General features: G+C 39.3%; 1 protein-coding gene across 2 annotated transcripts; it reads left to right on the forward strand.

The window, feature by feature from the left end:
- Window positions 1-457: 457 nt before the first annotated feature.
- On the forward strand, window positions 458-16,831 carry SMPDL3A (sphingomyelin phosphodiesterase acid like 3A). 2 transcript variants are annotated; one of them, XM_003986518.6, is made up of 8 exons: window positions 522-712; window positions 5,709-5,922; window positions 6,652-6,796; window positions 11,103-11,199; window positions 11,944-12,113; window positions 12,581-12,761; window positions 14,190-14,314; window positions 16,202-16,831. In XM_003986518.6, the coding sequence occupies exons 1-8, from the start codon at window positions 610-612 to the stop codon at window positions 16,517-16,519; spliced, it is 1,353 nt and encodes a 450-aa protein (XP_003986567.2). In that variant the 5' UTR covers window positions 522-609; the 3' UTR covers window positions 16,520-16,831. The 2 variants fall into 2 exon arrangements, with proteins under 2 accessions (XP_019686722.1, XP_003986567.2); XM_019831163.3 differs by lacking the exon at window positions 5,709-5,922 and having other exon boundaries at window positions 458-712.
- The last annotated feature ends 6,165 nt before the right edge of the window (window positions 16,832-22,996 follow it).

A 22,996-nucleotide genomic window follows, 5' to 3' on the forward strand; every position in this document is an offset into this window, starting at 1 on the left:
ATTGGAAGTCAGACACTCAACCGACTGAGCCACCCAAAAGCCCCTAAAATCCTGTGTCTTTGAGCAGTGGTTCTCAAACATCACCATCACTTTAGCATCACCTGGAGGGCTATTAAAAACACAAATTACTGGACCATTTTTACGCTCCTTCCTGAGTTTTTGATATAATTGGTCTGGGATAGGACCTAAAAATTTTCATTTCTTACTAAAATTCCCAGGTAGTGCTGATGCTTCTAGTCCAGGGACCTCCCTTTGAGATAGCTGTGCTATCCAAAACTTCTGCTGCCCTCCTCCAAATTCTCATACTTCAAGGTTCTCTCTGCATGTCTTCTGCAGCGGAGCCCCATCTGTTTAAGGCCAGGCAGCATTTAGGGAAGATGATCTGCTTGAAGTTTGCCCAAGCACATTCCTTCCCTGGCCAGTCATTGACGGAAGGCATAAGAGGGCAGATCATCGCTAGACAGTTGCTGAAGGTCAAACGAACTGACCTTTTGCGGAATCTACCCTCGCACGTGACTGCAGGGCGTCTACACCCTCACCCTTCTTCTGCCTTCTCTCCACCCCCAAGCCAGACAGCCTCAGTCTCCCAGGCCCGTGGTTTGACCCGTGATGGCTCTGCTGGGCGCACTTGTCTGCTGCCTGTTGCTCGCCTGGCGTGGCAGTCCCGGGTTCGGGCTGCCCCTGGCACCCGAGAGTTCAGCTCCGGCTGTGGGTGAGTCCGCGACCCCTTCCCTCCCGGGAGCTGCCCGAGAACAACGGGCCAAAGCGCCCGCGCGAAGTCTGGAAAAGTGCGTGGGGGCAGCAGTGCGCCGCGGCCGAGGCTCCAGGGAGTGGAGGGGAGTGGAGCCAGACGCGCCGGGCGCGGGGAGGGCGAGGGCGACTGCGGGAGGAGAGCGCCAGGCGACCAGCGGGAGGTCCAGGTGGCTGGAGAAAGTACCCTTGGCCAGTGGGGGCGCTGCAAGGAGCTGCGGGAGACTAGGCTCCCCTGCGCGTTTGTTCCGGGGGCGGGAGGAAGGAAATGTGCACGTCTCAAGCAGAACCGAAGCTGGAAGTTGGATGTCCCTCATTCCCACGGGCCCCGAATCTGCCCAGAGCACAGGGAGGACGGAGCTTCCTCTTCCCCATAGGGGTGTACATTTCAGCGGGACTTCTAGTATCTTCTGTCCTGCCCGCCGGGTTTGTTGGCCTTTTCTTCTTACTCCTCCTGCCAGAGTCTCGGTGCTACTCACCTCTTAGTCTACGTTAGAACTCGTGGGGCCTTTATTTCACTTTACCTGGATGTTACCGGACTCTCTGTGGGCGGGACCAATTTTAATCATACTTAACAAGTTTAATGCAATCCCTTTTGTGGTCCGCCAGGGACCAGCAGCATCAGCGTCACCCAAACTCCTTAGAAATGCAGGTTTTCAGCCCACTCCAGACCTATGGAATATGAAACTCAAGAGTTGGGACCCAACAACCTGTTAAACAAATTTTAGATTTTAGGGTGCCTTTTGAGCCTTCCCTTTCAAAGGTCAAGGTAACCCCACCTGCCTGACACCCTTTGAAAAGAATTGTTCTGTTCTTTAGAGGGGGGAAGTTTTGATAGGTGGAATTCTGTTCTGTGTTTGGGGACTTAGCCGCCTCTGAAACTTAGCACAGTGCTTGGTGCTGTTCTCTGACGCTCTTGCTTTTTCACAAGGCTCTGGAAATGCTCTGAAAAAAATACCTCCTCTTTGCGTGAGAGCCAAGTTCTCGTGACTCAGCTGTCAGGTTGAAAGCAAGAACTGTGAATCTAGTTTCTTAACTGTCAGTCTTAACGAGAAATTATCCCCAAATACTTATGTGTGTTGGTTTCTGCTTTTATTGAAGCTTGTGTTGTTTTTCTTTAGTTAGGTGACTGTTCAGGATTTTGAAATAAAATGTCCCAGGTTGCTACCCATTGGGAATACCCATTGGCAAATTTACTGTTTGGTTTTAAGGATCTGATTGCTTAAGTCCTCAGCAACAACTTTGTGGTGTCTAGGGCAGCTCCACTTACACCTCCCCGTTTTCATATGGAAACTAGAAGGCTGAGTCACTTAGGGAGGAGGAAGGGATGGGGTTCAGAGACTTGCTGAAGTGTTGACTCAGCAGTTTCGCATTGGCTATATTATTTTACATGTTTTCTACTTGATGTGACACTCTCTCTCTTCACCTGACCCCATCCGGATATGCTTCCTTTATAACACTCACCATGACTGTCCTGTGCTTAATTGGTGTGTGTGTGTGTGTGTGTGTGTGTGTGTGTGTGTGTGTGTGTGTGTAAATTCCCAGTCTCAACTTTCTGTTCTGTCAAGTCTCAGTGGTCAGAGGACAACAACCCAGGAGACTTCACTTGGGTGTGTTTGTCCACATCTCTGATTAGAGTTAGTAGGTCAAGGCCTGCTGAGGTATTTGGTAGGAACTGACATTATAAACAAAAAACCAAAAATACCTATTTTAAACAATTCAGATGTGTCCAAACATCTGAATTATTGTTTACTAGGTTTTTTTAGGATAAATTACAATTTTTTTTAGCTAAACCATAAGTTTTTTGGTATATAATGTTGAGCATTTATCTAGGTATATTAACAACACACACATGTATACACACATACACTTGTGGAAATCTTCTTAAAGGTTATCTGCAGAACAAGAAAGAAATCATTGTGTGGTGAAATGAACTTTGGACCACAGATCAAAGAATCTGTAGTGGAGTAGGGCTTGGCCAAAGGCCAGGTCTGTGGCCTTAGACACACACACACACACACACACACACACACACACACACACACAGCACTTTATATATAATTTCATTAGAAGTGGAAGGTGAGGCCTCCAGAGATTCATTATTCATAAATCCCAGGTTAAGAACCTGTCAGAAGTCCTCTTGGCTTCTATTTAAAGACTTTCTTCAGTGCATCTAAATAATTACCTCCTCACTTATCTGTCTGGTGGTGCAGTGTAGTGGAAAGGGTGCTAGACTGGGAGTCTGGAGGGACTGGTTCTAGTTCAGCTCTCGTTAATGAGTCACCATGTGATCTTGAGGAAATCCTGAAATCTGCCTGTGCCTCATTAAGGAATGTTTACTGAGAGCCTACTATAGGTCATGTTCTAGATGCTGAGGACATACAAATCTAGGTACTGGAGATGTATTCTTAATGTGTTTCCAGTTTTGGTTTATAAAATTTTAGTATACTTATTATCTCATGTCCCTTAATTGTCACAGTATCTCATGTAAGTGTTATGTATTTTACGTGAGGCGAGTGACACGGAAGGACAGTTGAATGTGAGCACACATAGAGGCAAGTGGTACAGTGGTTAAGAGCAACATGGAATCCGGAATCAGACTTCCTGAATCTCTATCTTGACTCTGTTGTGTATGACACATGTGACTTGGACTTAATCTCTGTGTCCTTATCTTTAAAATGAAAATAATGATGAGTTAATAAATGTAAAACATAAAAAAAGTACTAAACTTACAGTAAGTACCTGATAAATTTTAAGTATTACTTGGAAATGAAGAAGTTCCATCTCAAATTCAAGCTTAGGGTTACAAAATAAAAACACTGTAACTTTTTTTTTAATGTTTATTTTTGTGAGAGAGAGAACGTGAGCAGGGGAGGGACAGAGAGAGAGAGAGAGAGAGAGAGGGAGACACAGAATCTGAAGCAGGCTTCAGGCTCTGAGCCCAACGTGGGGCTTGAACTCACGAACCATGAGATCATGACCTGAGCTGAAGTCAGACACTTAACTGACTGAGCCACCCAGGTGCCCCGTCAAAATATTAACAGTATAACTAACACTGAGGTTACTAGATGCCAGGTATGTTCTAAGAGCTTTACTTCTACCAAATCACTTAACCCTCATACAGAAGGCAGTAATATTCTTCCCATTTTGCAGATAAAACAAGCCAGGATCACACAGCCAGATTAGTAAATAGAGCTTGGATTTGAAGTCAGGTAGTCTGACTCTGGAGTTCCCCATCTTAACCATAACACTATACTGTTCTGTGTATAGCTTATTATACCTTAATATTCTACAAATCATTAAAAACATGTTTAAATAAAATTGAGATGCACTATATATTTATACCTCAAGGAAGGACAGCCTCCAGGATGATTCTGAGCTATTTGTCAACCTCACTTTGTGTGTTGGATACAGTAAGTCTGGGCTAGAAATGGAAGCTGGAGTATTTTCTGCATTAAAGAAGAAAATAAATTACTCTTGGCATGTATTTTCAAATGGGGATAGGATACAAAGTAATTGATCATAAAGACTGTTTTATGTCTACTTTCTTCTGGATCTTTTGTCTACCATGTCTTAGCTGTGAACTTAAATATGTTATAAAATCATAATAATGTTGTGGAGGAAAAACAACCCAAATACAACTTAATGTTTCCACCCTAACAAATTAACAGTTTTCAGTTTCTTACTTTCTTATCCCAGCTTTGGGTCCTATTCAGGTGTTTGCTCATATACATACTTAGCTTTTATCATCTTTGTATAGATAGATAAAAGTTTTGCATTCTACTTGTTTGCTCCATGTTTCTGGTGTAGTATGTGCTGCTATGTCATTTCTGATATAAATTAGTCATAATCAGAGTAAACTCCAAATTCAAAGTGTGAAAAAGCCTCAGTACTAAAATAATTTATTAATTGCATATGAGAAGGCAGCAAAATCATAGAAGATATATGTAACTTATGTGTACGCAAGCTGGAGGGCCTTTCGAAGTGGGGCTCAGATTCTGACTGTGCTGTTTATTAGCTGTGTATACCTGAGCAGATTTCCTAATGGACCTAGCTTGCATTTCTCCCCTCTAAAATGAGAACAGTGATTCCTACTTCAAGAGAGTGGTTTCGAGAATAAAATGGCATAGTATATTTAGTTTCTTTATTATAATGCCTGGCACAAATGCTTAATAAAGAGAGACACTACTCTGAATATTAGTACTACTATTTCCTTCAATTAAAGAATCTTTCCCATGGTATCAAATGGGTTCCAGGTTTCTCACTGAAAACCGAATGGAAGCATCCTCTTTAATAAATGCTTTCCTTAACATTATTAACATTTGATACAAGTGTATGCTAGAAGATGTTCCTATATTTAGTAGCTTTTAAGAGCCTCTGGAAATTCCTACTTTTGGTTTAAAGCTAGTATTAAACATTTATACTCTTTTTCCATTAATGTTGAGAGGCCAGGTTTTACAAGAAATTAGGAGTGAGATTTAGTTTCTGGTTTTGCAATCTATCCACTCTGTAACCCAAACAGACCACATCATGTTTCTGTGTCAGTTTTTCCACAAGAAGCACATAAATAAACTCTAAAACCATAAATTCTGCAAGGAAGGAAACATACTGTTAATACACAATATTATTATTGACCCATCTGAAGTATGTCTCCCTGTATTTCATTATGCAATTTACGTTTGTTACATAGTCTTTTTTATGTAGGCACGCCGTCAGTGAGCTCATCGGTTCTGACCCATGTAAATAGTAAATTTTAGTAAATTCTTCCCACTATCTTTGGGACCCTCATCTACTGACAGGAAAGTATTGTATTTACTTTCAGGGCAAATTAACATTTAAATTACTAGGGTTTTACTCCATCACAGGGAGGAGTAACTATCTCCAGTCTTACTGTAAATATGTGTATGGGAATACCTAAAGGGAAGTAGATTTAACACCATTTCTTTTCTAATCAACAGGACAGTTTTGGCATGTGACTGATTTACACTTAGACCCTACTTACCACATCACAGATGACCACACCAAAGTGTGTGCTTCATCTAAAGGCGCAAATGCCTCCAATCCTGGTCCTTTTGGAGATGTTCTGTGTGATTCTCCCTATTACCTTATTTTGTCAGCATTTGATTTCATTAAAAATTCAGGACAAGAAGCATCTTTCATGATATGGACAGGGTAAGTGAGTATATAAATACTGTTAGTTGCTCAATATTTATCTACAGTGACCTAAGCTTCATTAGAATGCTGAATTCCCACGAATATTAATTAATTAGGTTTTGTTTTGTTTTTGTTTCTGTTTTTTTTTTTTTTTTTGAGAGAGAGGGCACAAGTGGGCAAAGGGCAGAGATAGAGAATAGCAATTTTGTAAACATTATCTTCTGGTGGCATAACTAATTAATTCTATCTGTCATGACAGAGTGATAAGGTTTGTATTCCCTATGCCTGCAGTAATGACCGGTGCTATTTAACTAATGTTTAAATTATACCTCATTTAACATTTGCATTTGATATTATTATCCCCATTTTACAGATGAAGAAATGAAGGCTGGGCATCTAAGTAACTTGTTCAAGTGTACACAGCTAGTAAATGGCAAAGCTGGAATTTGAATCCAGGCATTTTAGCTCTGGAATCTGTGCTTTTAATTGCTCAACTATTTGCCTCTCACAAATCTTCAGTCAAGCAGTGTCATAGGCTGAGATTTCCTGCTTATCTGTTGTATCACACAGTTTTTAAAATGGGATACCCTGTGGGAGAAAGATAAATGAAGAGTAGTTTATCAGCTCTTTTAATAATCATCTGTTGTTTTATCATGGAAGTGTGCAATGATAATACAACCAGGCATCATGCATGTCTAGTGACTTTTTATAGAAGTTGATTTTGCTATGATTCTGTCTCCTTTGCAGGGACAGCCCACCTCACGTTCCTGTGCATGAACTCTCAACAGACTCAGTCATAAATGTGATTGCTAATATGACAACCACCATCCAGAGTGTCTTTCCAAATCTCCAGGTTTTCCCTGCACTGGGTAATCATGACTATTGGCCACAGGTAAATTTGATGTAAACTCCAAAAGTGTTTCAAGGAATTTTCCCATTAGTACTGTCAAAATTCTGACAATAACTAGCTGATGATAAGACGTGGGAGTGGGGCTCATGGAGGTAGAGTGTACTGTTAATAACCACTGAAGAATGTAAGACAAGTGCTTTGGGGACTTTAAAGTGATTCTCCCTAATCCATAAAAAGATATGTCCATAGTGAGTTTTGGAAGCAAATTGCCTAGTTTGTGGATTATTGATTCTTGTTTTCCCTCATAATCTTCCTCAGTTTCTACTTTCTTTTGAATAACAGTGTTGTTCATTCACATTTTATGATAAAGGTTGGCAAGGAAGGTTGATATTGACAAATGTTTACATTTTTCAGAACTTCTCTTAGGCAGACAAAGCTCTCCACACTCTGATCATAGCAAACTGTCATAAGAACCAAAGAGGGAAGTTCCTGTTTGGGTCCAGTTTATCTGATTAAGATAAAACTCAAGACCGAGATTGTGTTTAGAATATTTGATGACCCATAAGCCCAGGCCTTAACCTATCAGTGTGGCGGTTTGTTAAATAGCCTGTGCATAACGGTCGGATACTAGTCCTGGCTGGAGGGTCCTGTTATAGTAGGTGTAGAATCTTAGATTTGGACAGATTCAAGATATCTCAGAGTTTTAGTGTTTTAGTCCAGGACTTGACACACTACGACCTGTGGTCCAAATTTGGCCTACCACTTGCTTTTGTTAATAAAGTTTTATTAGAACAGAGCCATGGCTATTCTTTCTGTATTGCCTGCGGCTGATTTCTGATTTTGCACTAGAACAGCAGAGTAGAATTGTTGCAAGAGAGACCATATGGCCCATAAGCTTAAAATATTTATTATTTGGCCCTGTATAGGAAAAGTTTGGTGACCTTAGTCTAGATCAACTCTTCATTTTATGGATGAGAAAACTGAGTCCCCAAAATGTCAAGTTGCTTGTTCAGGTGCTCACAATCGCGTAGTGATAGAGCCCACATCCTGGATCTTTTGTGTTCAATTAGACTAACATTCTTTCATACATCCCTTGTTCTTGCCAGATTAACATACTCAGTATTCCTGAACACAGTATTTACTTTCATGCCTCTCTGTCTAGATTTATCTTCTTGCTTAAAATATCTTTTCCATCTCAGGCCACAAGAATGCTTAGTGAGCATTTTGATCACCTAAATACAGGGATTTTGAGACGTTGTACTCTAGGATGAACTTGTTTCAAGTAACTTTTTGGCACTGGCCTCTGGGCTTGAGATGAACAATGTGTTAGTCTTTGTGAGTCATCCTCTAAACCAGTGGTCAACTTTGTTACTATTGAGATGTGAGACCACACAGGGAAGATGCTTGGGGATGAACAATCTCTAGAAACCAGGAGCTACCCACATTGTTTTTTATATGCTTTAGGTGACAGACAGATTGACACAGTGGAGAACATGTGGGGTTTAGAGTCATATTTACTAGAATGTAAAGCCTCATCCTGCCCTGCTCCTGATAGCTTGGCCAACTTGGATAATTCGCTTAATGTCCTTGACTCATAAGTCATTCATTTGTAAATAGGAGCAATAACACCCACCCTCAGAAGTTTCCATGAGAATTAGTGATATTACATGAATAGGGCGTAGCTTTCTACCTGGTAGATATTATGCCCTCAATAAGTGGAGTGGTAGTTATTGGAGCAGTAAGCAGCAACATGTGGGATACGTTTTCCCTAACTCCTTTGGGGATTTGTTTTATTTTACTTTTATTTCTGTCTTTGTGAAGTCAAATCTTATAGTGATTCACAGATATAGATAATATACAAATTCTAAAATATATCCTATCGTATGTATAACTAGGGTAAATTGGGCAGCCCGTATACCTTAAAGAGTTAATTTTTTTGTCTTTCTAGCTTGTGACTTTATATCTGAAAATCTTCTTTCTGTGATTCTGCTTCCACCCTTCCACGCCAGTTTCAGGAATGTCAATGTACCATGAAAGCCCCACAACAAACTCTCCTACAGACTGTTAGCCGAGATGGAATTCTGGTGAATGTTAGTAACAAAACTGTTAGTAACAAATCAAGCAGCTACTTTAATAAGTATTATTTCTCCATTAAAATCTCATAAACATACACATAAACATAGCTACCTAAACATGCATATGTAGATGCATGTCCCCACCCATTACATCAGAAGTAGATATTAGTGTGGGCAGCCTAGGGACTCCTTCCAGTTGCTGCCCAAGGAGGCAGTCTGGGCCAGGGTCCTCATTTACTCCTACACTGGCAAGACTGGCGCCACCAAACTTATGGGTGGGTCACTTCCCATTATACCTCATTTCTCGGCACTGCGCGTGTCACAGCCAAAGAGTATTGAGATGATGGCATGGTACAATTAATAATTGGACATAGGAGTGACACTGGAAAGACCTGGAATTTAGACCAACCCTGGAACTGACCAGCTGTCCCTGAATGAATCATCTAACTTCTCTGATGCTCACATTTCTCATAACTAAAATTGAGAGAAAACTCTACAGTAATTTTATATAATTTTAAGATTTCATATGACCATTCCAGTATTTTGGCATCTATCCCAATACTTTGGGATACACATGGCTAACACTTTCAGATGATCATGTGACCAAGTTTTAATCAGAATCTGGGTTGGCCTATAAGTCATAATTTTTAGTATTCAGTATACTTTTCAGACAGAGGAGTCTGATACCTAACACAAATTAAAAATATACTAATAGTTCTAGTTAGAACAAGTCATTTAGTTATTACTTTCCCTGAATGTATTTCTGTTTTCATCGTGTATCAGGCATATGTATTAGGAACTAATGTGACTTGGGTGTCATCTTGGAAAATAACTAAGCATTTTAACTAGTGCTGATGGGAAAATTACTTTAAGAAATAGATCTATGTCACTAATATACAGAAGAAAAGGAGGAGTGTGAAGGAAATGGCTTCTGTTTATTAATATAATTTTTAAAACAAGAAAATAGGAATAATTATTTAATTTCACAAGTGATTTTTGGATTTTTATTCAGTATGCACTTTCTTTTTTTAAATTTATTTTAAATTTAAAATTATTATTATTATTTTATTTTTATTGTTAGAGATATCGAGAGAGAGAAAGAGAGAGAGAGGCAGAGAGAGGGAGAGAAAATCCCAAGCAGGCTCCATGCTGGGCATGGAGCCCGACACGGGACTCAGTCTCACAACCGTGAGATCATGACCTGAATCAAAGTCAGGCTTGTTCACGCAACTGACTGAGACACCCAGGTGTCCCTCAGTATATACTTTCTTAAAGTTTGGGGTATTTTTTTCTTCCTTAAAGATCCTTAAAAAAAATTTTTTTTAAGTATATTTATTTTTGACAGAGACAGATTGCGAGCATGAGCGGGGGGAGGGGCACAGAGAGAGGGAGAATAATGCGAAGCAGGCTTCAGGCTCTCGGCTGTCAGCACAGAGCTGGACACCGGGTTCGAACTCACGAACCGTGAGATCATGACCTGAGCTGAAGTTGGACGTTTAACCGACTGAGCCACCCAGGTGCCCCGCAGAGCTAAGATCCTTTATTACAATGTGATAAAATAGGATGATAAAAATACTTTATGATGATAAAAATGTTTTATGTATACATTGCTTACAAAAAATCAAAACATGTTCATATAAAGAGACTTCTCCAAATCAAAAGCATGTGGTTGTCAGTCTTCATTCAGAAAGTTCAAAAGCTTTATACTGGTGCGAACATTTCAGAAGACTTTGTTTAATTCTAAAATCATGAAATTTTCTCCATTCTCTCAGTGTGCTGTTCCAGGCCCTGTGTGTTCAGGCTCACACCTGCCTCTGTTTCTCTTTAATGAGCACACTCCCATGTCCGTCCTATATCCTGCCCACGTGGCACAAGTGCTTTTTGCTGTGTATGGCACTGTGAGTGTTGGTGTCTGGGCCATTGTCTTTACCTTGATGCCCTTTCTTGCCAACATGATGAAATCATTATTCAAGGGCAGGTTGATGTGCTTTCTTCACTTTCCCCCCCGACTCTCTGGGCCGGACTTGATTGTTCATGCTTCTACCCTGCTAGAACCTCTGTGATGGCACCTGACACATTGTCTGACAGGTGATTGATTATATATTTTTTGTCTCTTTAACGAAGTTATACATTCCTTGAAGATGAAGCCTATCTAGTACTCATCCTTGCCTCTCCAGATGTCTCATATAGTAGTAAATGCTCAAGTAATGTTTAAATTAGTTAATCTATGTATCTTTAAAGTTTCAATGGTGGATTGTATTGTTTGTGGCCAGGATCAACTGCCTGTAGTCACCAGCAAGGTGTACAATGCAGTAGCAAATCTCTGGGAGCCCTGGTTGGACGAAGAAGCTATTCATACTTTAAGGAAAGGTAAGTGAAAGATTTATTCATCCTTATTTTGTCTCTATTTTTATTCATGTTGTTCAGACTAAGATCTTTAATGTTTGTTTGGGTGTGTTCATTCTGGATGTGCCCGTTTCTTTGGAGGCTGTAAGTCATGTTTGAAAGCTGTGGAGAGGCATGGATGGTGAGTGGGCCCAGGGCAAAGAGAGCAGGTCCAAGATCAGGTGCTAGTTCCAAAAGTACCACTGCAGCAGACCCTTGGGTGTTACCACCACTGGCTCACAGGTGTGAGGGCGATTTTGCCTTTAAGTCTCATTCCTACTAAGACTGTAGCAGGTCTGGTTTATCTGACATCTCTCCCATAGTAGTCTTTGGCACGGTCCACGTGTGTTCCTACTTTTGCATTTTGTACTTCACTATATCTCTCATCTTAACTCCCCGAACATGCAAAAGTAGGAGTTGATTCATTAATGTTTCTTTTCTAAAATTTGACACCTCATGACCTAGTGCCAATATCATTTTCATCTGAATATCGGATACAACTGTTGGTAGGTCAGTATGTGGAAGTCCCACCACTGGATCTGGCACACAGTAGGTTTTCAGTAAGTGATTCTTATTTAATGACAACCTATGTATGTACAAACTAAATAATGAGAAATAAGTATCACCTCCCTGACTGGCTTGTAAACCATAATTAAGAGTTTGCTTTCATAGTCACTGTGAATCTGTGTACGTGTTTTTCTAGAGTGTGTCTTAAATTTGTTTTTGTAGGTGGCTTTTATTCACAGAAAGTTTCACCTAATCTGAACCTTAGGATCATCAGTCTAAACACAAACTTGTACTACGGCCCAAATATCATGACTCTGAATAAGACTGACCCAGCAAATCAGTTTGAATGGCTAGAAAAGACACTGAACACCTCTCAGCAAAATAAGGAGAAGGTAGATCCCAGAGACTAAAATCATCTGGGGATAAACAGGGGCTAAATTTGTGTATTTATTAACTCAAGTGGGGTCAGCTATTAATAAAGATATTAAAATTTGAAGATGTTTTCACATGAAACACCTTACGGTTTAATTAAATCTGCTGTGTTTGTTTTATTTTGCTTTGCTTTTAATGCTTTGATGACTGATTGACATCTGTTGATTAAAAAAAAATTGTGACCAAGATCACAGTTACTATATATCATCAACAGTGTAATTTAAGTGAGTCAAATGCAAGTAGAATGATACTAATAGTTTTATAATTTCATCATTTTTTTTTTTTTGGTAATAGGAGAGATGGTATATTTGCTTTCTAAATTTTAATTAATATACAGTACTTTTAATCTTGGATATCTAAATGTCATTTGGTTATGATACACATGCAAAAAGATTCTCATCAGTCCTCATTATGTTTCTTTCTCCAGGTGTACATCATAGCACATATCCCAGTAGGATATGTGCCCCATTCAAGGAACATCACATCAATGAGAGAATTGTATAATGAGAAATTGATAGATATTTTTAGAAGATACAGCAATGTCATTGCAGGACAGTTTTATGGACACACTCACAGAGATAGTATTATGGTGCTTTCTGATAAAAAAGGTAATATGCTGTTCTGTGTGCATTTTCCCAATCCAAGATGCTAGAGCAAAGCAGTGAATATCCAGTAATTTTTACTGAACCAGTAAATTACAAGTTTCATTAAATCAACCTGCCAGCACCAGATTTTTCTGAATATCTTGTGTGTTTGTAAGGCAAGTGTCGAATTCCTATTTAGGCCTGCAGTTGGGTGTCTCCCTATTTGCTCCATGGGGCCACCAGCATTTGATAGCTATCAACAAAAAAGGCTCGGAAACCCTTAGCTCACTCAACTTTTCTTTTAGATTCTCAAGTTTAGAGAAATACTGCTGTTCATTATTTACTTCCTAGACTCAAGTGTCTTTTTATATGACTTGTTTTACTTCTCAGAATTTGAAGAGAAAAGCAGAATTCACCACTGGTTTAAAATAGATCAAACACTTAATTTTAAGGGATAATCAACATTGTCATCTACTCAGAATTAAAAGATAAGAATAGGAGAATCTCAGCATCAAACAAAACAATGATTACCTATTTTTAAAGATGACCTCCTCACGAGGACAGGAAACTGGGAGTTAACCAAATAAGGGTTCTTATTTTAGAATAGTCAGCCAGGAAAAAAAAAATCAGTATGTATTTTTTTCAGCAATTGGGGAAATTTTTCAAAATGCTTTACCTCTTTCACCTACAAAAAGTAGGCTTGGTAAAAAATGACCATTTTTCAGCATCTGATAGCTTTTTTACTCAGAAATTCATTCCTGTAATAGATATGTATAAAAGCATGGTGACCCCATCAGGTTCTTATTATGTAATTATTGGCATATTGTTTTAGGTAGATGTACAGAACAAACTAGTTTTGTATTTGTGTGTATGTGTGTGTATATACCTGTGATAACTTAGATTTTGTTATTATGAAAATTTTCAAATACACCTAAAAGAGAATAATTGAACAACGCCCCCCCCCCACATACCATCACTTATATTTAACATCTATCAGGATTTTGCCACATTTGCTTTACCTATTCACTTCTTTATTCTTTTTTCTTTTTCTCAAGTATTTGAAAGTAAATCTCAAACATTAGATCCATTTTAGCCTACATGCTACTGTATACATTGCTAAAATATATGGCCAATTCACATAATCTAATTGTCATTTGGTCAGTTGTCATTAACTACATGGCTAATTATATAATTTACATACTAATACGATTCACTTACCTACCTAACAAGAGCAACAGTAATTTTTCAGTATCATCTAATACCAATCCATAATAAAAATTCCTCTATTTTCTCAAAAGTGTCCCTTTATAGTTGTTTCAAGTCAGGATTCATCAAGGATCATACATCATTTGGCTGTTATGTCTGTTAATCTCTTAATCTCGAATTTGTTTATATTTTTAATAAAGATAAACTCAATTAAAAAATATGTTTATGTACATATGTTTTGTCCAGGAAGACCGGTAAATTCTTTATTTGTGGCTCCTGCTGTTACCCCAGTGAAGAGTGTTGCAGAAAAACTGACCAACAATCCTGGCGTCAGACTATTTCAATATGATCCTCATGATTATAAACTATTGGTAAGTTGGCACAATTTTGGAATTGCCCCCACATTTATGCATGTCTTTATAGTTTTCAATAGTTTAGTTGAATGTTTTCAGCTTAACTATGTACGTTGTTTCTATGTTGAAATCTCATGATGTCTGTCTTCTTTTTATATTTGGCTGGTCAGCACGTTCTCAGTATGGGCATTATGAGATCAGCCTTTGGGAGGTTGTTTCTGTCCTTCTAAGGACTTGACATTTGTTCAGTACATTGGGCAGGGCCTGATTTGGGGACTTGTACACATACTGAAACTTTTCACTAAGCCATATTTATTAATTACTCTTCTCTAGAACATAGCTGTGAAGGTGACTGTAGACTCTGAAACCATACTCCCCCCAGCATTCTTTTATCAAATTTCCTTGTGTATTCCCAGTCTATTCCTCTGTAAAATGAGGATTAAACTAAGTATTACTGACTTCACAGAATTGCTGTGAGGATTACATGAACAAATATGTGTAAAGCACTTAGAAAAATACTTGGCTTATAGTAAGAACTCAATACATGTTGGCAGCATTTTTTTTTGTAAAGAAAAATGAGTTGGACATTTATCTTTGAGACAAAAGTTCTCTGGAGCTTGTACACGACTAGGTTTTAGACCAATTTAACATTGAAAGGCTGGGCTTTTTGCTTATGAGTACTGCCCCTTTTAATTAATACCATTTGAAAAGAATTTTCAATTAAAGTCTCTATTGATGTAAATGCATTTTTTTTTCCTAAATAAACTTAGTAAGAGGTAGCTCACTTGTCCCTTAGAGCATGTTTTTTTTTTAATTTTTTTTAACGTTTATTTATTTTTGAGACAGAGAGAGACAGAGCATGAACGGGGGAGGGTCAGAAAGAGGGAGACACAGAATCTGAAACAGGCTCCAGGTTCTGAGCTGTCAGCACAGAGCCCGATGCGGGGCTCGAACTCACGGACCGCGAGATCATGACCTGAGCTGAAGTTGGACACTTAACCGACTGAGCCACCCAGGCGCCCCCCTTAGAGCATGTTTTTATGAAGAAAATAAGGCAAGGGAAATTAGATTTAATTTGTAAACATTAGATTAAATGAGGAAATAAAACAATTGACTGAATTCTTTTTACAACTATTAGTTGCCTATTTTTGGATCTGAGCATCATACACACACACACACACACACACACACACACACATATATATATATATATTATATATGTATACATGTACATATACATGTATGTGTATATGTATGTATGTGTGTATGTATATACACATACTGACATGGAAAGATGCCCTGATACAGCACTAATTATTTTTAAAAGTGCAAAACAGTGCACACGTAGTATAGCTTAATTTTTTGAAAAAGCCAAGAGATAGTAAATAGGGTATACATATTCTAAATAATTATATTTGTTTTGTACATAATGTCTAGAACAACTTATGTCTTGACATACACTGGAGTGATGATAAATGTTTAACAAGTTGTTCACTGGGGGGAGAAAAAGCAACACTTTAATTATAGTGTCGAGATTCCTAAAAATTTGATAATTGGCTCTGTGAGCTGGTACCAGCCACCTCCAGCACACCACTGATTTATATGTAACTATTAGCAGTGGTTACTTCTGAGGTGTGTGAATCCAAAGCTTTGTATTTTGTACATCTCTCTGTGTAGTTTAGAATATGTTCCTTCATTGTTTTTAAAATGAAAAAAAGTAATACAGATTTGTCTATGGAATTCCTTAAAAAAAAAAAAAGCAAACCAAAACAGTTCTCATTTTTTTCTAAATGACTACAACTTTAAATTAAGAATGTCACATAAATCCTAATAAGGATGCTTCTTCCTGTGCAGTACTTTCTATGTCAGAGAATGAACCAGGGTTTGTGACTGTTTTTGCTATAGGATATGTTGCAGTATTATTTGAACCTGACAGATGCAAATCTAAAGGGAGAATCCGATTGGAAGCTGGAATATATGCTGACTCAGACCTATGACATTGAAGATTTGCAGCCAAAAAGTTTGTATGCATTAGCTAAGCAATTTGCAGTCCTGGACAGTGAGCAGTTTATAAAATACTACAATTACTTCTTTGTGAGTTATGACAGCAGTGCAATTTGCAATGGGGAATGTAAGTCCTATCATGTTTGTGCCATTATGAGTCTTGATCATATTTCCTATGAAGATTGCCTCAAACAATATTATATAAAGCACTATCCCTAGTACTTAACTCTTTGTGTTCATAGAAAATGTAACATTGTTCTGTTTCTGAGATCGGTTTGTGGAAACTGTTACATAAATCTTGTGGGTTACTGAGTGGGCCAGCAGAATTCTTATCTTGCTTTCTTTTTTATAATCCTCAAATGTGGATATTTGTAACATTCTACATTTTTATTATATTGAATATATAACTGCCCATTACAAGAATGATGTCTGGATGTCAGTATCCTGTCTTCCAGTTTATAGAATTATATCTAATTTTTACCCTTGTTGCAACTGTCATTTATATAAATAAAGCAAATGACTTCTCACGCATGATGAATTATTTTTAATAGGATGATTTTCTGTCTTTTAATTCACTTTTATTAAAATCTCATGTGTAAACTGAGTCTGAAACTGTTTAAATCTCATGTATAAACTGAGGCCCACACTGTTTCCGTGCACTATCTACTGTTGGGAAAACACCAAGGACTGGTTGAGACCAACTTGGGGCTTATGAAACATCCTAGGACATGAGTTGCCTATAATGGAGCAAAGCTGTCTTTGTTCTATGAGTGAAGGAGAGGCCTCTTGAGTACTGCTAACTTTTAAGGAACAGAGTGTCACAAGTTGTGCTTATTGTAACTGCAGTACTAGCATAAGGCCTGGATCCTCCCCTGGTGATGGACACTTAGTAAATAATTGTTGAAGTGAATTGAAAGGTATGAATATTTCTCAAAGAAATGCACTAGGATGCAGCAGTGGCATTTTCTTTGCCACGATATTCTGAGGGAAGATAAAAAAGGAGCTTTTATTTTTGGGATTGTGTGTAGAGTTCTCCCATGGTTGCCTGTCTCTCAACAGCTTCTCTCAAGCTGTTGTTTGCTTCCAGGCTAAGTGGGAGAATTCAAGTAGAAGAGAAGAGGAGGAGGCCTAGGGATTTAGGAAACCTCAATACTTTGGCTTGCTGAAGAAGATATGATTGACTTAGGTCAATCAAAAAGGAGAGTGAAACTCATTATCCTGTGACTGGTTGGACTTCACTTAAAAAAGAAAAAGAGGGGTGCCTGGGTGATTTATTCGGTTAAGTGTCTGACTCTTGATTTCGGCTCAGGTCATGATCTCACGGTGGTGAGATCGAGCCCTGCCTTGGGCTCTGTGCTAACGTGCAGAGCCTACTTAGGATTCTCCTCTCTCTCTCTCTCTCTCTCTCTCTCTCTGCTCCTCCTCCATTTGTGTGCACTTTCTCTCCCTCTCAAAATAAATAAATAAATAAATAAATAATGACTTACACGTGTAAGATCTCATCATAATGAAACTAAGTTATTCTGATTTTCAAAGGCCTGAGAACACAAACATTACAAAATAAAAATATAACATCTAAGAAACTATCGATATTCATTAGGTAAACATTTCCTTAATTTTTAAGTTAAAAAAATAAATTGGTAGGGTGCCTGGGTGGCCCAGTCAGTTGAGTGTCTGACTTTGGCTCAAGTCATGATATTGCAGTTTATGGGGAGAGCCCCACATCGGGCTCTGTGCTGACAGCTCAGAGCCTGGAGCCTGCTTCGGATTCTGTGTCTCCCTCTCTCTCTGCCCCTCCCCTGCTTGCACGCTCTCTCTCTCTCTCTCTCTCTCTCTCTCAAAAATAAATAAGCATTTAAAAAAATTTAAAAGATAAATTAGTTTGTTTTTTAGAAGTGAGAATGTGGAAATAAAGCAAAGCTTCATTGTTATAATCACTTTATTTATTTATTTATTTATTTATTTATTTATTTATTTATTTTTAAACGTTTGTTTATTTTTGAGAGAGAGAGAGAGAGAGAGAGAGAGACAGAGCATGAACGGGGGAGGGGCAGAGAGAGAGGGAGACACAGAATCGGAAACAGGCTCCAGGCTCTGAGCCATCAGCCCAGAGCCCGACCGGGGGGGGGGGCTCGAACTCATGGACCACGTGATCATGACCTGAGCCGAAGTGGGACGCTTAACCGACTGAGCCACCCAGGCACCCCTATAATCACATTATTTAGAAATCACCCTCCCCTCAGTTATATTTAATTTGGTATTGTCAAATGGGTACATTCTATATTTTTATATTCATATACTTATGGACAGAAGTTTTAAGAGAACAGGTTGTGCCATATGAGAAAAAAAAAAAAAAACTTTAAGTGGCGAAAACCAAAGATGGTGTGCGCTGACTCAGTGAGTCCCAGCTCTGCAAGAGGACAAGCCTGGACTTGCAGGATTACAGGACAGAAAATTCCTGCACCTGCTGGGATTTGGGGCAGTGAACATTAGGACTCTTTCTACATTATTCTACAGCCTACACTTTTTAAGGATACCTTTTTGTGTTCAGGTTACTTTTACCTTAAAATAGAAATAAATGATCTGACGTTTCAAGTAATATTTAGGGATATTATCAGTAATTAAATGAATTTTACCATTCTAAAATCAGAGCATCTTACCACTATTTATTGTGGGTTATTTCCAATTACTATTACTGAATCCCAAATTCAGCTGCCCATTGCTTGAAAGGTCAATACTCAAGAGACACATGTTGATTGGAAAGGAATATGAGCTTTATTCAGAAGGCTGGCCACCTGGAAAGAAGGCAGACACTTATCCAAAAGCCAACTCTGAGGTTTCTCCCTAGCCAAGAGGGTTTTAAAAGGGCAAGGGGTGGTTAAACAGTAAGGGGTGCAGTGGCATGTAACATTTCCTGATTCTGTGTAGATTTGATGGTGCCTGTTTACAGCTTTCACTGCCTGAGGGTTGTGCAAGAGGTCTAATTCCTGTTCTGTGATGGGCGTGGGCTTTCTCTTCTCCTTCTAAAAAGGAATGTAAGATTTATAGATTCACAAGGAGGGTTATTAAATCAATCACATCAACTTAAGAACACCATTAAACATCATCATGCTAGTTATGAAGATCAAGGTGGCCTCGATTACCCCACTGTCAATTTTACCATTCCTTATCTATGGGATTAAGGACCAGGGTCCATCGTCTGTAGCTTCTTCATGCTGATATAGGGTGTAGTTGGGACCATGGAATGGAATATGTTAATGTGGGTTTGAAGCATCTCTTTATACACAACTGATGTGACTTGCTTGCATGGTTTTGTTACACACATTGTAATAAGCTTAATTCCTATACATAGTGCTAATAGCATGAATGTGAGTCCTAATTTTAGAATGACTTTTAATACAGACCTAAGTCCTGACGGTAACCAGGAGAAGACATTTGTGAACCAATTCCATCCTCTCTGGAACAGGGGTGTGTGGCAATCTAGGGTCTGCTGCAACCAAGTGGCTTGTCTGATTTTATCAATACCGGTTTCTGAGGAAGTATTGATACATGTGCAGCAAGACGACTTAGCAATAACAGAAATTCACCTTTGCTCAGCTAGGGTATAGTCTAGGGCCATATGGTTATCCAGGACAACTTTAGCAAGGGAATCTAATGACTTTTCCAAGTTAGCCTGAGATTTGGTGGTTTCATTAACTAGGATGGTTAGAGTTTGGGACAGTTGCAAAGCACATGTTGATAGGCAGCAGCCCCCCGTGATGGCAACAACTTATAAACAAAGAAATATTCATCCCCATCAGGGATATTGCTGGGGAAGTCACAAGTCAGTCTAGTAAATAATTTCAGGGAGCTAGCCTAATGTTTAGTTTCATTAGCAGGGTCAAGGGAGAAGGGGATCCTTAGGGTGGCCAGAAGGGGTAGAAGAATTTGTAATACAGTCTGTGGGCCAGGGGATTCCATCTAAGCTGCAAATAAAGACAAACCCAGCCTGAGCACTTAAGATGAAAAGTGGAGTCCTCCTCAGGTCTTAGTGAGAATCGGCTCACCAACAGGGCAACCCATTCCATCCAATCTTGGCTCGCCTGAACCTGGCTCTGGATGTCGTCCATAGCCAGGAAGGAAAAAAGACTGCTGTTTACACATAGAGAGCTGGTCCCTGTTGGGAAATGGTTTCATGTGATGTCTAATGGGGGGAATACATGCTTATTTTCTGTCCTTTGAAAATAACCTCTTTTAGTACAGTAATTGCAGGGCTTATGAGACATGCGGGTGCCTCATGATCATGCTGAGGGAATCTAGCTATTTTCACCCTATACATTTTTAAAGAGTCTTTTTGAAAAATTAAGTAAGCTCTGCACCCAACGTGGGGCTTGAACTCATGACCCTGACTGAGGTCAAGAGTCGCATGCACCACTGACTGAGCTAGCCAAGCATCCCCTAACCCTATACATTTTTATTTGGGCCTTAGTGATTGGAAGCCAATTGCCTTAGGGGATTTCTGAGGTGTTATGAATGGGATGGACCAAGGAGTCTCCACGGTCCAGCATGGATTGGGCTTTTGGATGACATATCCAACAATCAGTAGCACATGTAGCTGTAACCAAGGTCTGAATTACCTATACTAGTCTTTCCAATCCAGGGAGAGAGAAGACATGGTCAATATGGATCACAGAGTGGACATAGTTGTCATAGATTTCCTTTCCTAAAAGGGTATTTTAAATCCTGAATACCATGGCTTTCTCAGCAGGGGGTTTCAGTGGCTTCTTTGTTGTCAGTAGGTGGGGCCCTCTTCACTCTGGTCTGGTGCATGCATGGTGTTACCCCTGCAAGTTTTAGAGAAGTAAGAGTGGTTAATAAGATTTCATAAGGCTTCACCCATTTCTCAGCCAACTACCAATTGGGTCCTTAATTTTCTAGGTCTTTAATGGTACTCTTTCTCCAGGCCGGACAGGATACAGTGGCTCATCTCATGATCTAAAGAGGACAAGAGAGGATAAACCTGTGCAAAACAATCAGTATTTGACTCAATTGTTGTACATATTGTTTACTACCATTTTCATTTTCTTAGTCTAAAGGTGATGTCCCTAGAGCCAAGGTCTGAAAGGGTCTCCCATATATAATCTCAAAAGGGCTTAATTTTAGCCTGTTTCTGGGGGCAGCCCTACCACAGAGCAGGGCAAAGGTAGGAACTTATCCTAGCTCAGGTTGGTTTCTTGACAGATTTTGGCCATAGCCTTTTTCACTATATGAAGCATATGATGTCCATATATGATCTATAAAGCAGCACTTACCTTCTGCACCACATTGGATACAAAGGCAGATCCATTATCATTCTCAATTGTGTAGGGTAAACCAAACCTAGGAACAATTTCCTTTAGCAAGAGTCTCACAATGTTGGAAGATTTTTCTGTTTGGGGAGGGAAAGCTTCAACCCATCCCAGAAAGATGTCTACAAACACTAGTAAATGTTTAAAATTCCTAGTAGTCCTAGGCATTTGGGTAAAGTGTATTTGCCAGTCCTCAAAAGGAAATTCCCCTTTGTATTGTATCCCTTGGCTTGGTGGGTGCCTCTTGTGTTTTGGATTATTCTTTGCACATATAGGGCAACTCTGGGTGATTGTATAAGCCATTTTCTTAGATACAGCCCCTTTTTTGCTGTGCTTGACCTGAGACCCCAACCACAGAGATTGTCTTCTGGGCATTCCGTGTCAATTAAATTTTAAAGATACTGTACGCATCCCCTGTGTCTACTAGAAAGCCCATCAGTTGGTTTCTCACTGTCAGTTGCACCTGGGGCTCCTGTGGGGAAATGATCAGTGGGATGGTAGGGAGCTCCAGGGCTTCTTCATTCATTCCTGTTGCTCTTTCTTCCTTTTGGAGCTTTCTCTTTATATCAGGGGTGCTCTGTGCAATAAATGTCATGTTTACTATGTAGATATTTTCTGGGGCCTCTGGGTTGATATCTGTATATTTCCAATAGGCTTGACAATTTCTTTCTAAACAGGCTGCTGCATTTTCAGTTATTTCTTTCACTTCATGAATCTTGCTCGAACTATGCTGCTTGGGAACCCCTTTACTTAAATGTGCCAAGATACACTACTGATAATGCTCAAGTTGTGATAAACCTCCTCAATTTGGGTCCCAAATGGGCTCAACCAATGGGACAGCAGTTCTTGGGACTGGGGCCTGGGCTGGGTCCTCATGATAGACGTGCTGGACTTTCTCATCTGCTTTGGCCAATACTAGATATCTTTCACTTGTGGTTAACATCATATTCATTATAGCTTTTATATCTGCCCAACTCAGCTGATGGGTTGCAAAAATGCTCAAAAAGAGTTCCACCATCTTTCGAAGGTCATCTCTATAAGAGCAATTGGCATTTTTTCAATTCATTAAGTCTGAAGTTTGAAAAGGAGTGTATGTCCAATAATACTTGAGAGGCTATCCTTGAACATTAATGCTCCTTAATAGTATTGTCTTAAAGGATATTGCCCAGGACCCAAGGGAATGGTCACTGTCCAAACTGGGTGCCCTGTCTGAAAGGGAAAGACTTTAAGATCTGTTAAGAATCTTGTTCCAGGATTTCCTTGCCCGCATCCTATAGGATGGTGGGATCGAAGCCCTAAACAGAAGAGGAGAAGGTGGAGGTAAGAACTCTGGCTGAGGGCACAGTAAGAGCCAGATTTGTCATATATT

Source organism: Felis catus, chromosome B2 (genome assembly GCF_018350175.1).
Source record: "Felis catus isolate Fca126 chromosome B2, F.catus_Fca126_mat1.0, whole genome shotgun sequence".
Classification (NCBI taxonomy): Eukaryota; Metazoa; Chordata; class Mammalia; order Carnivora; family Felidae; genus Felis; species Felis catus.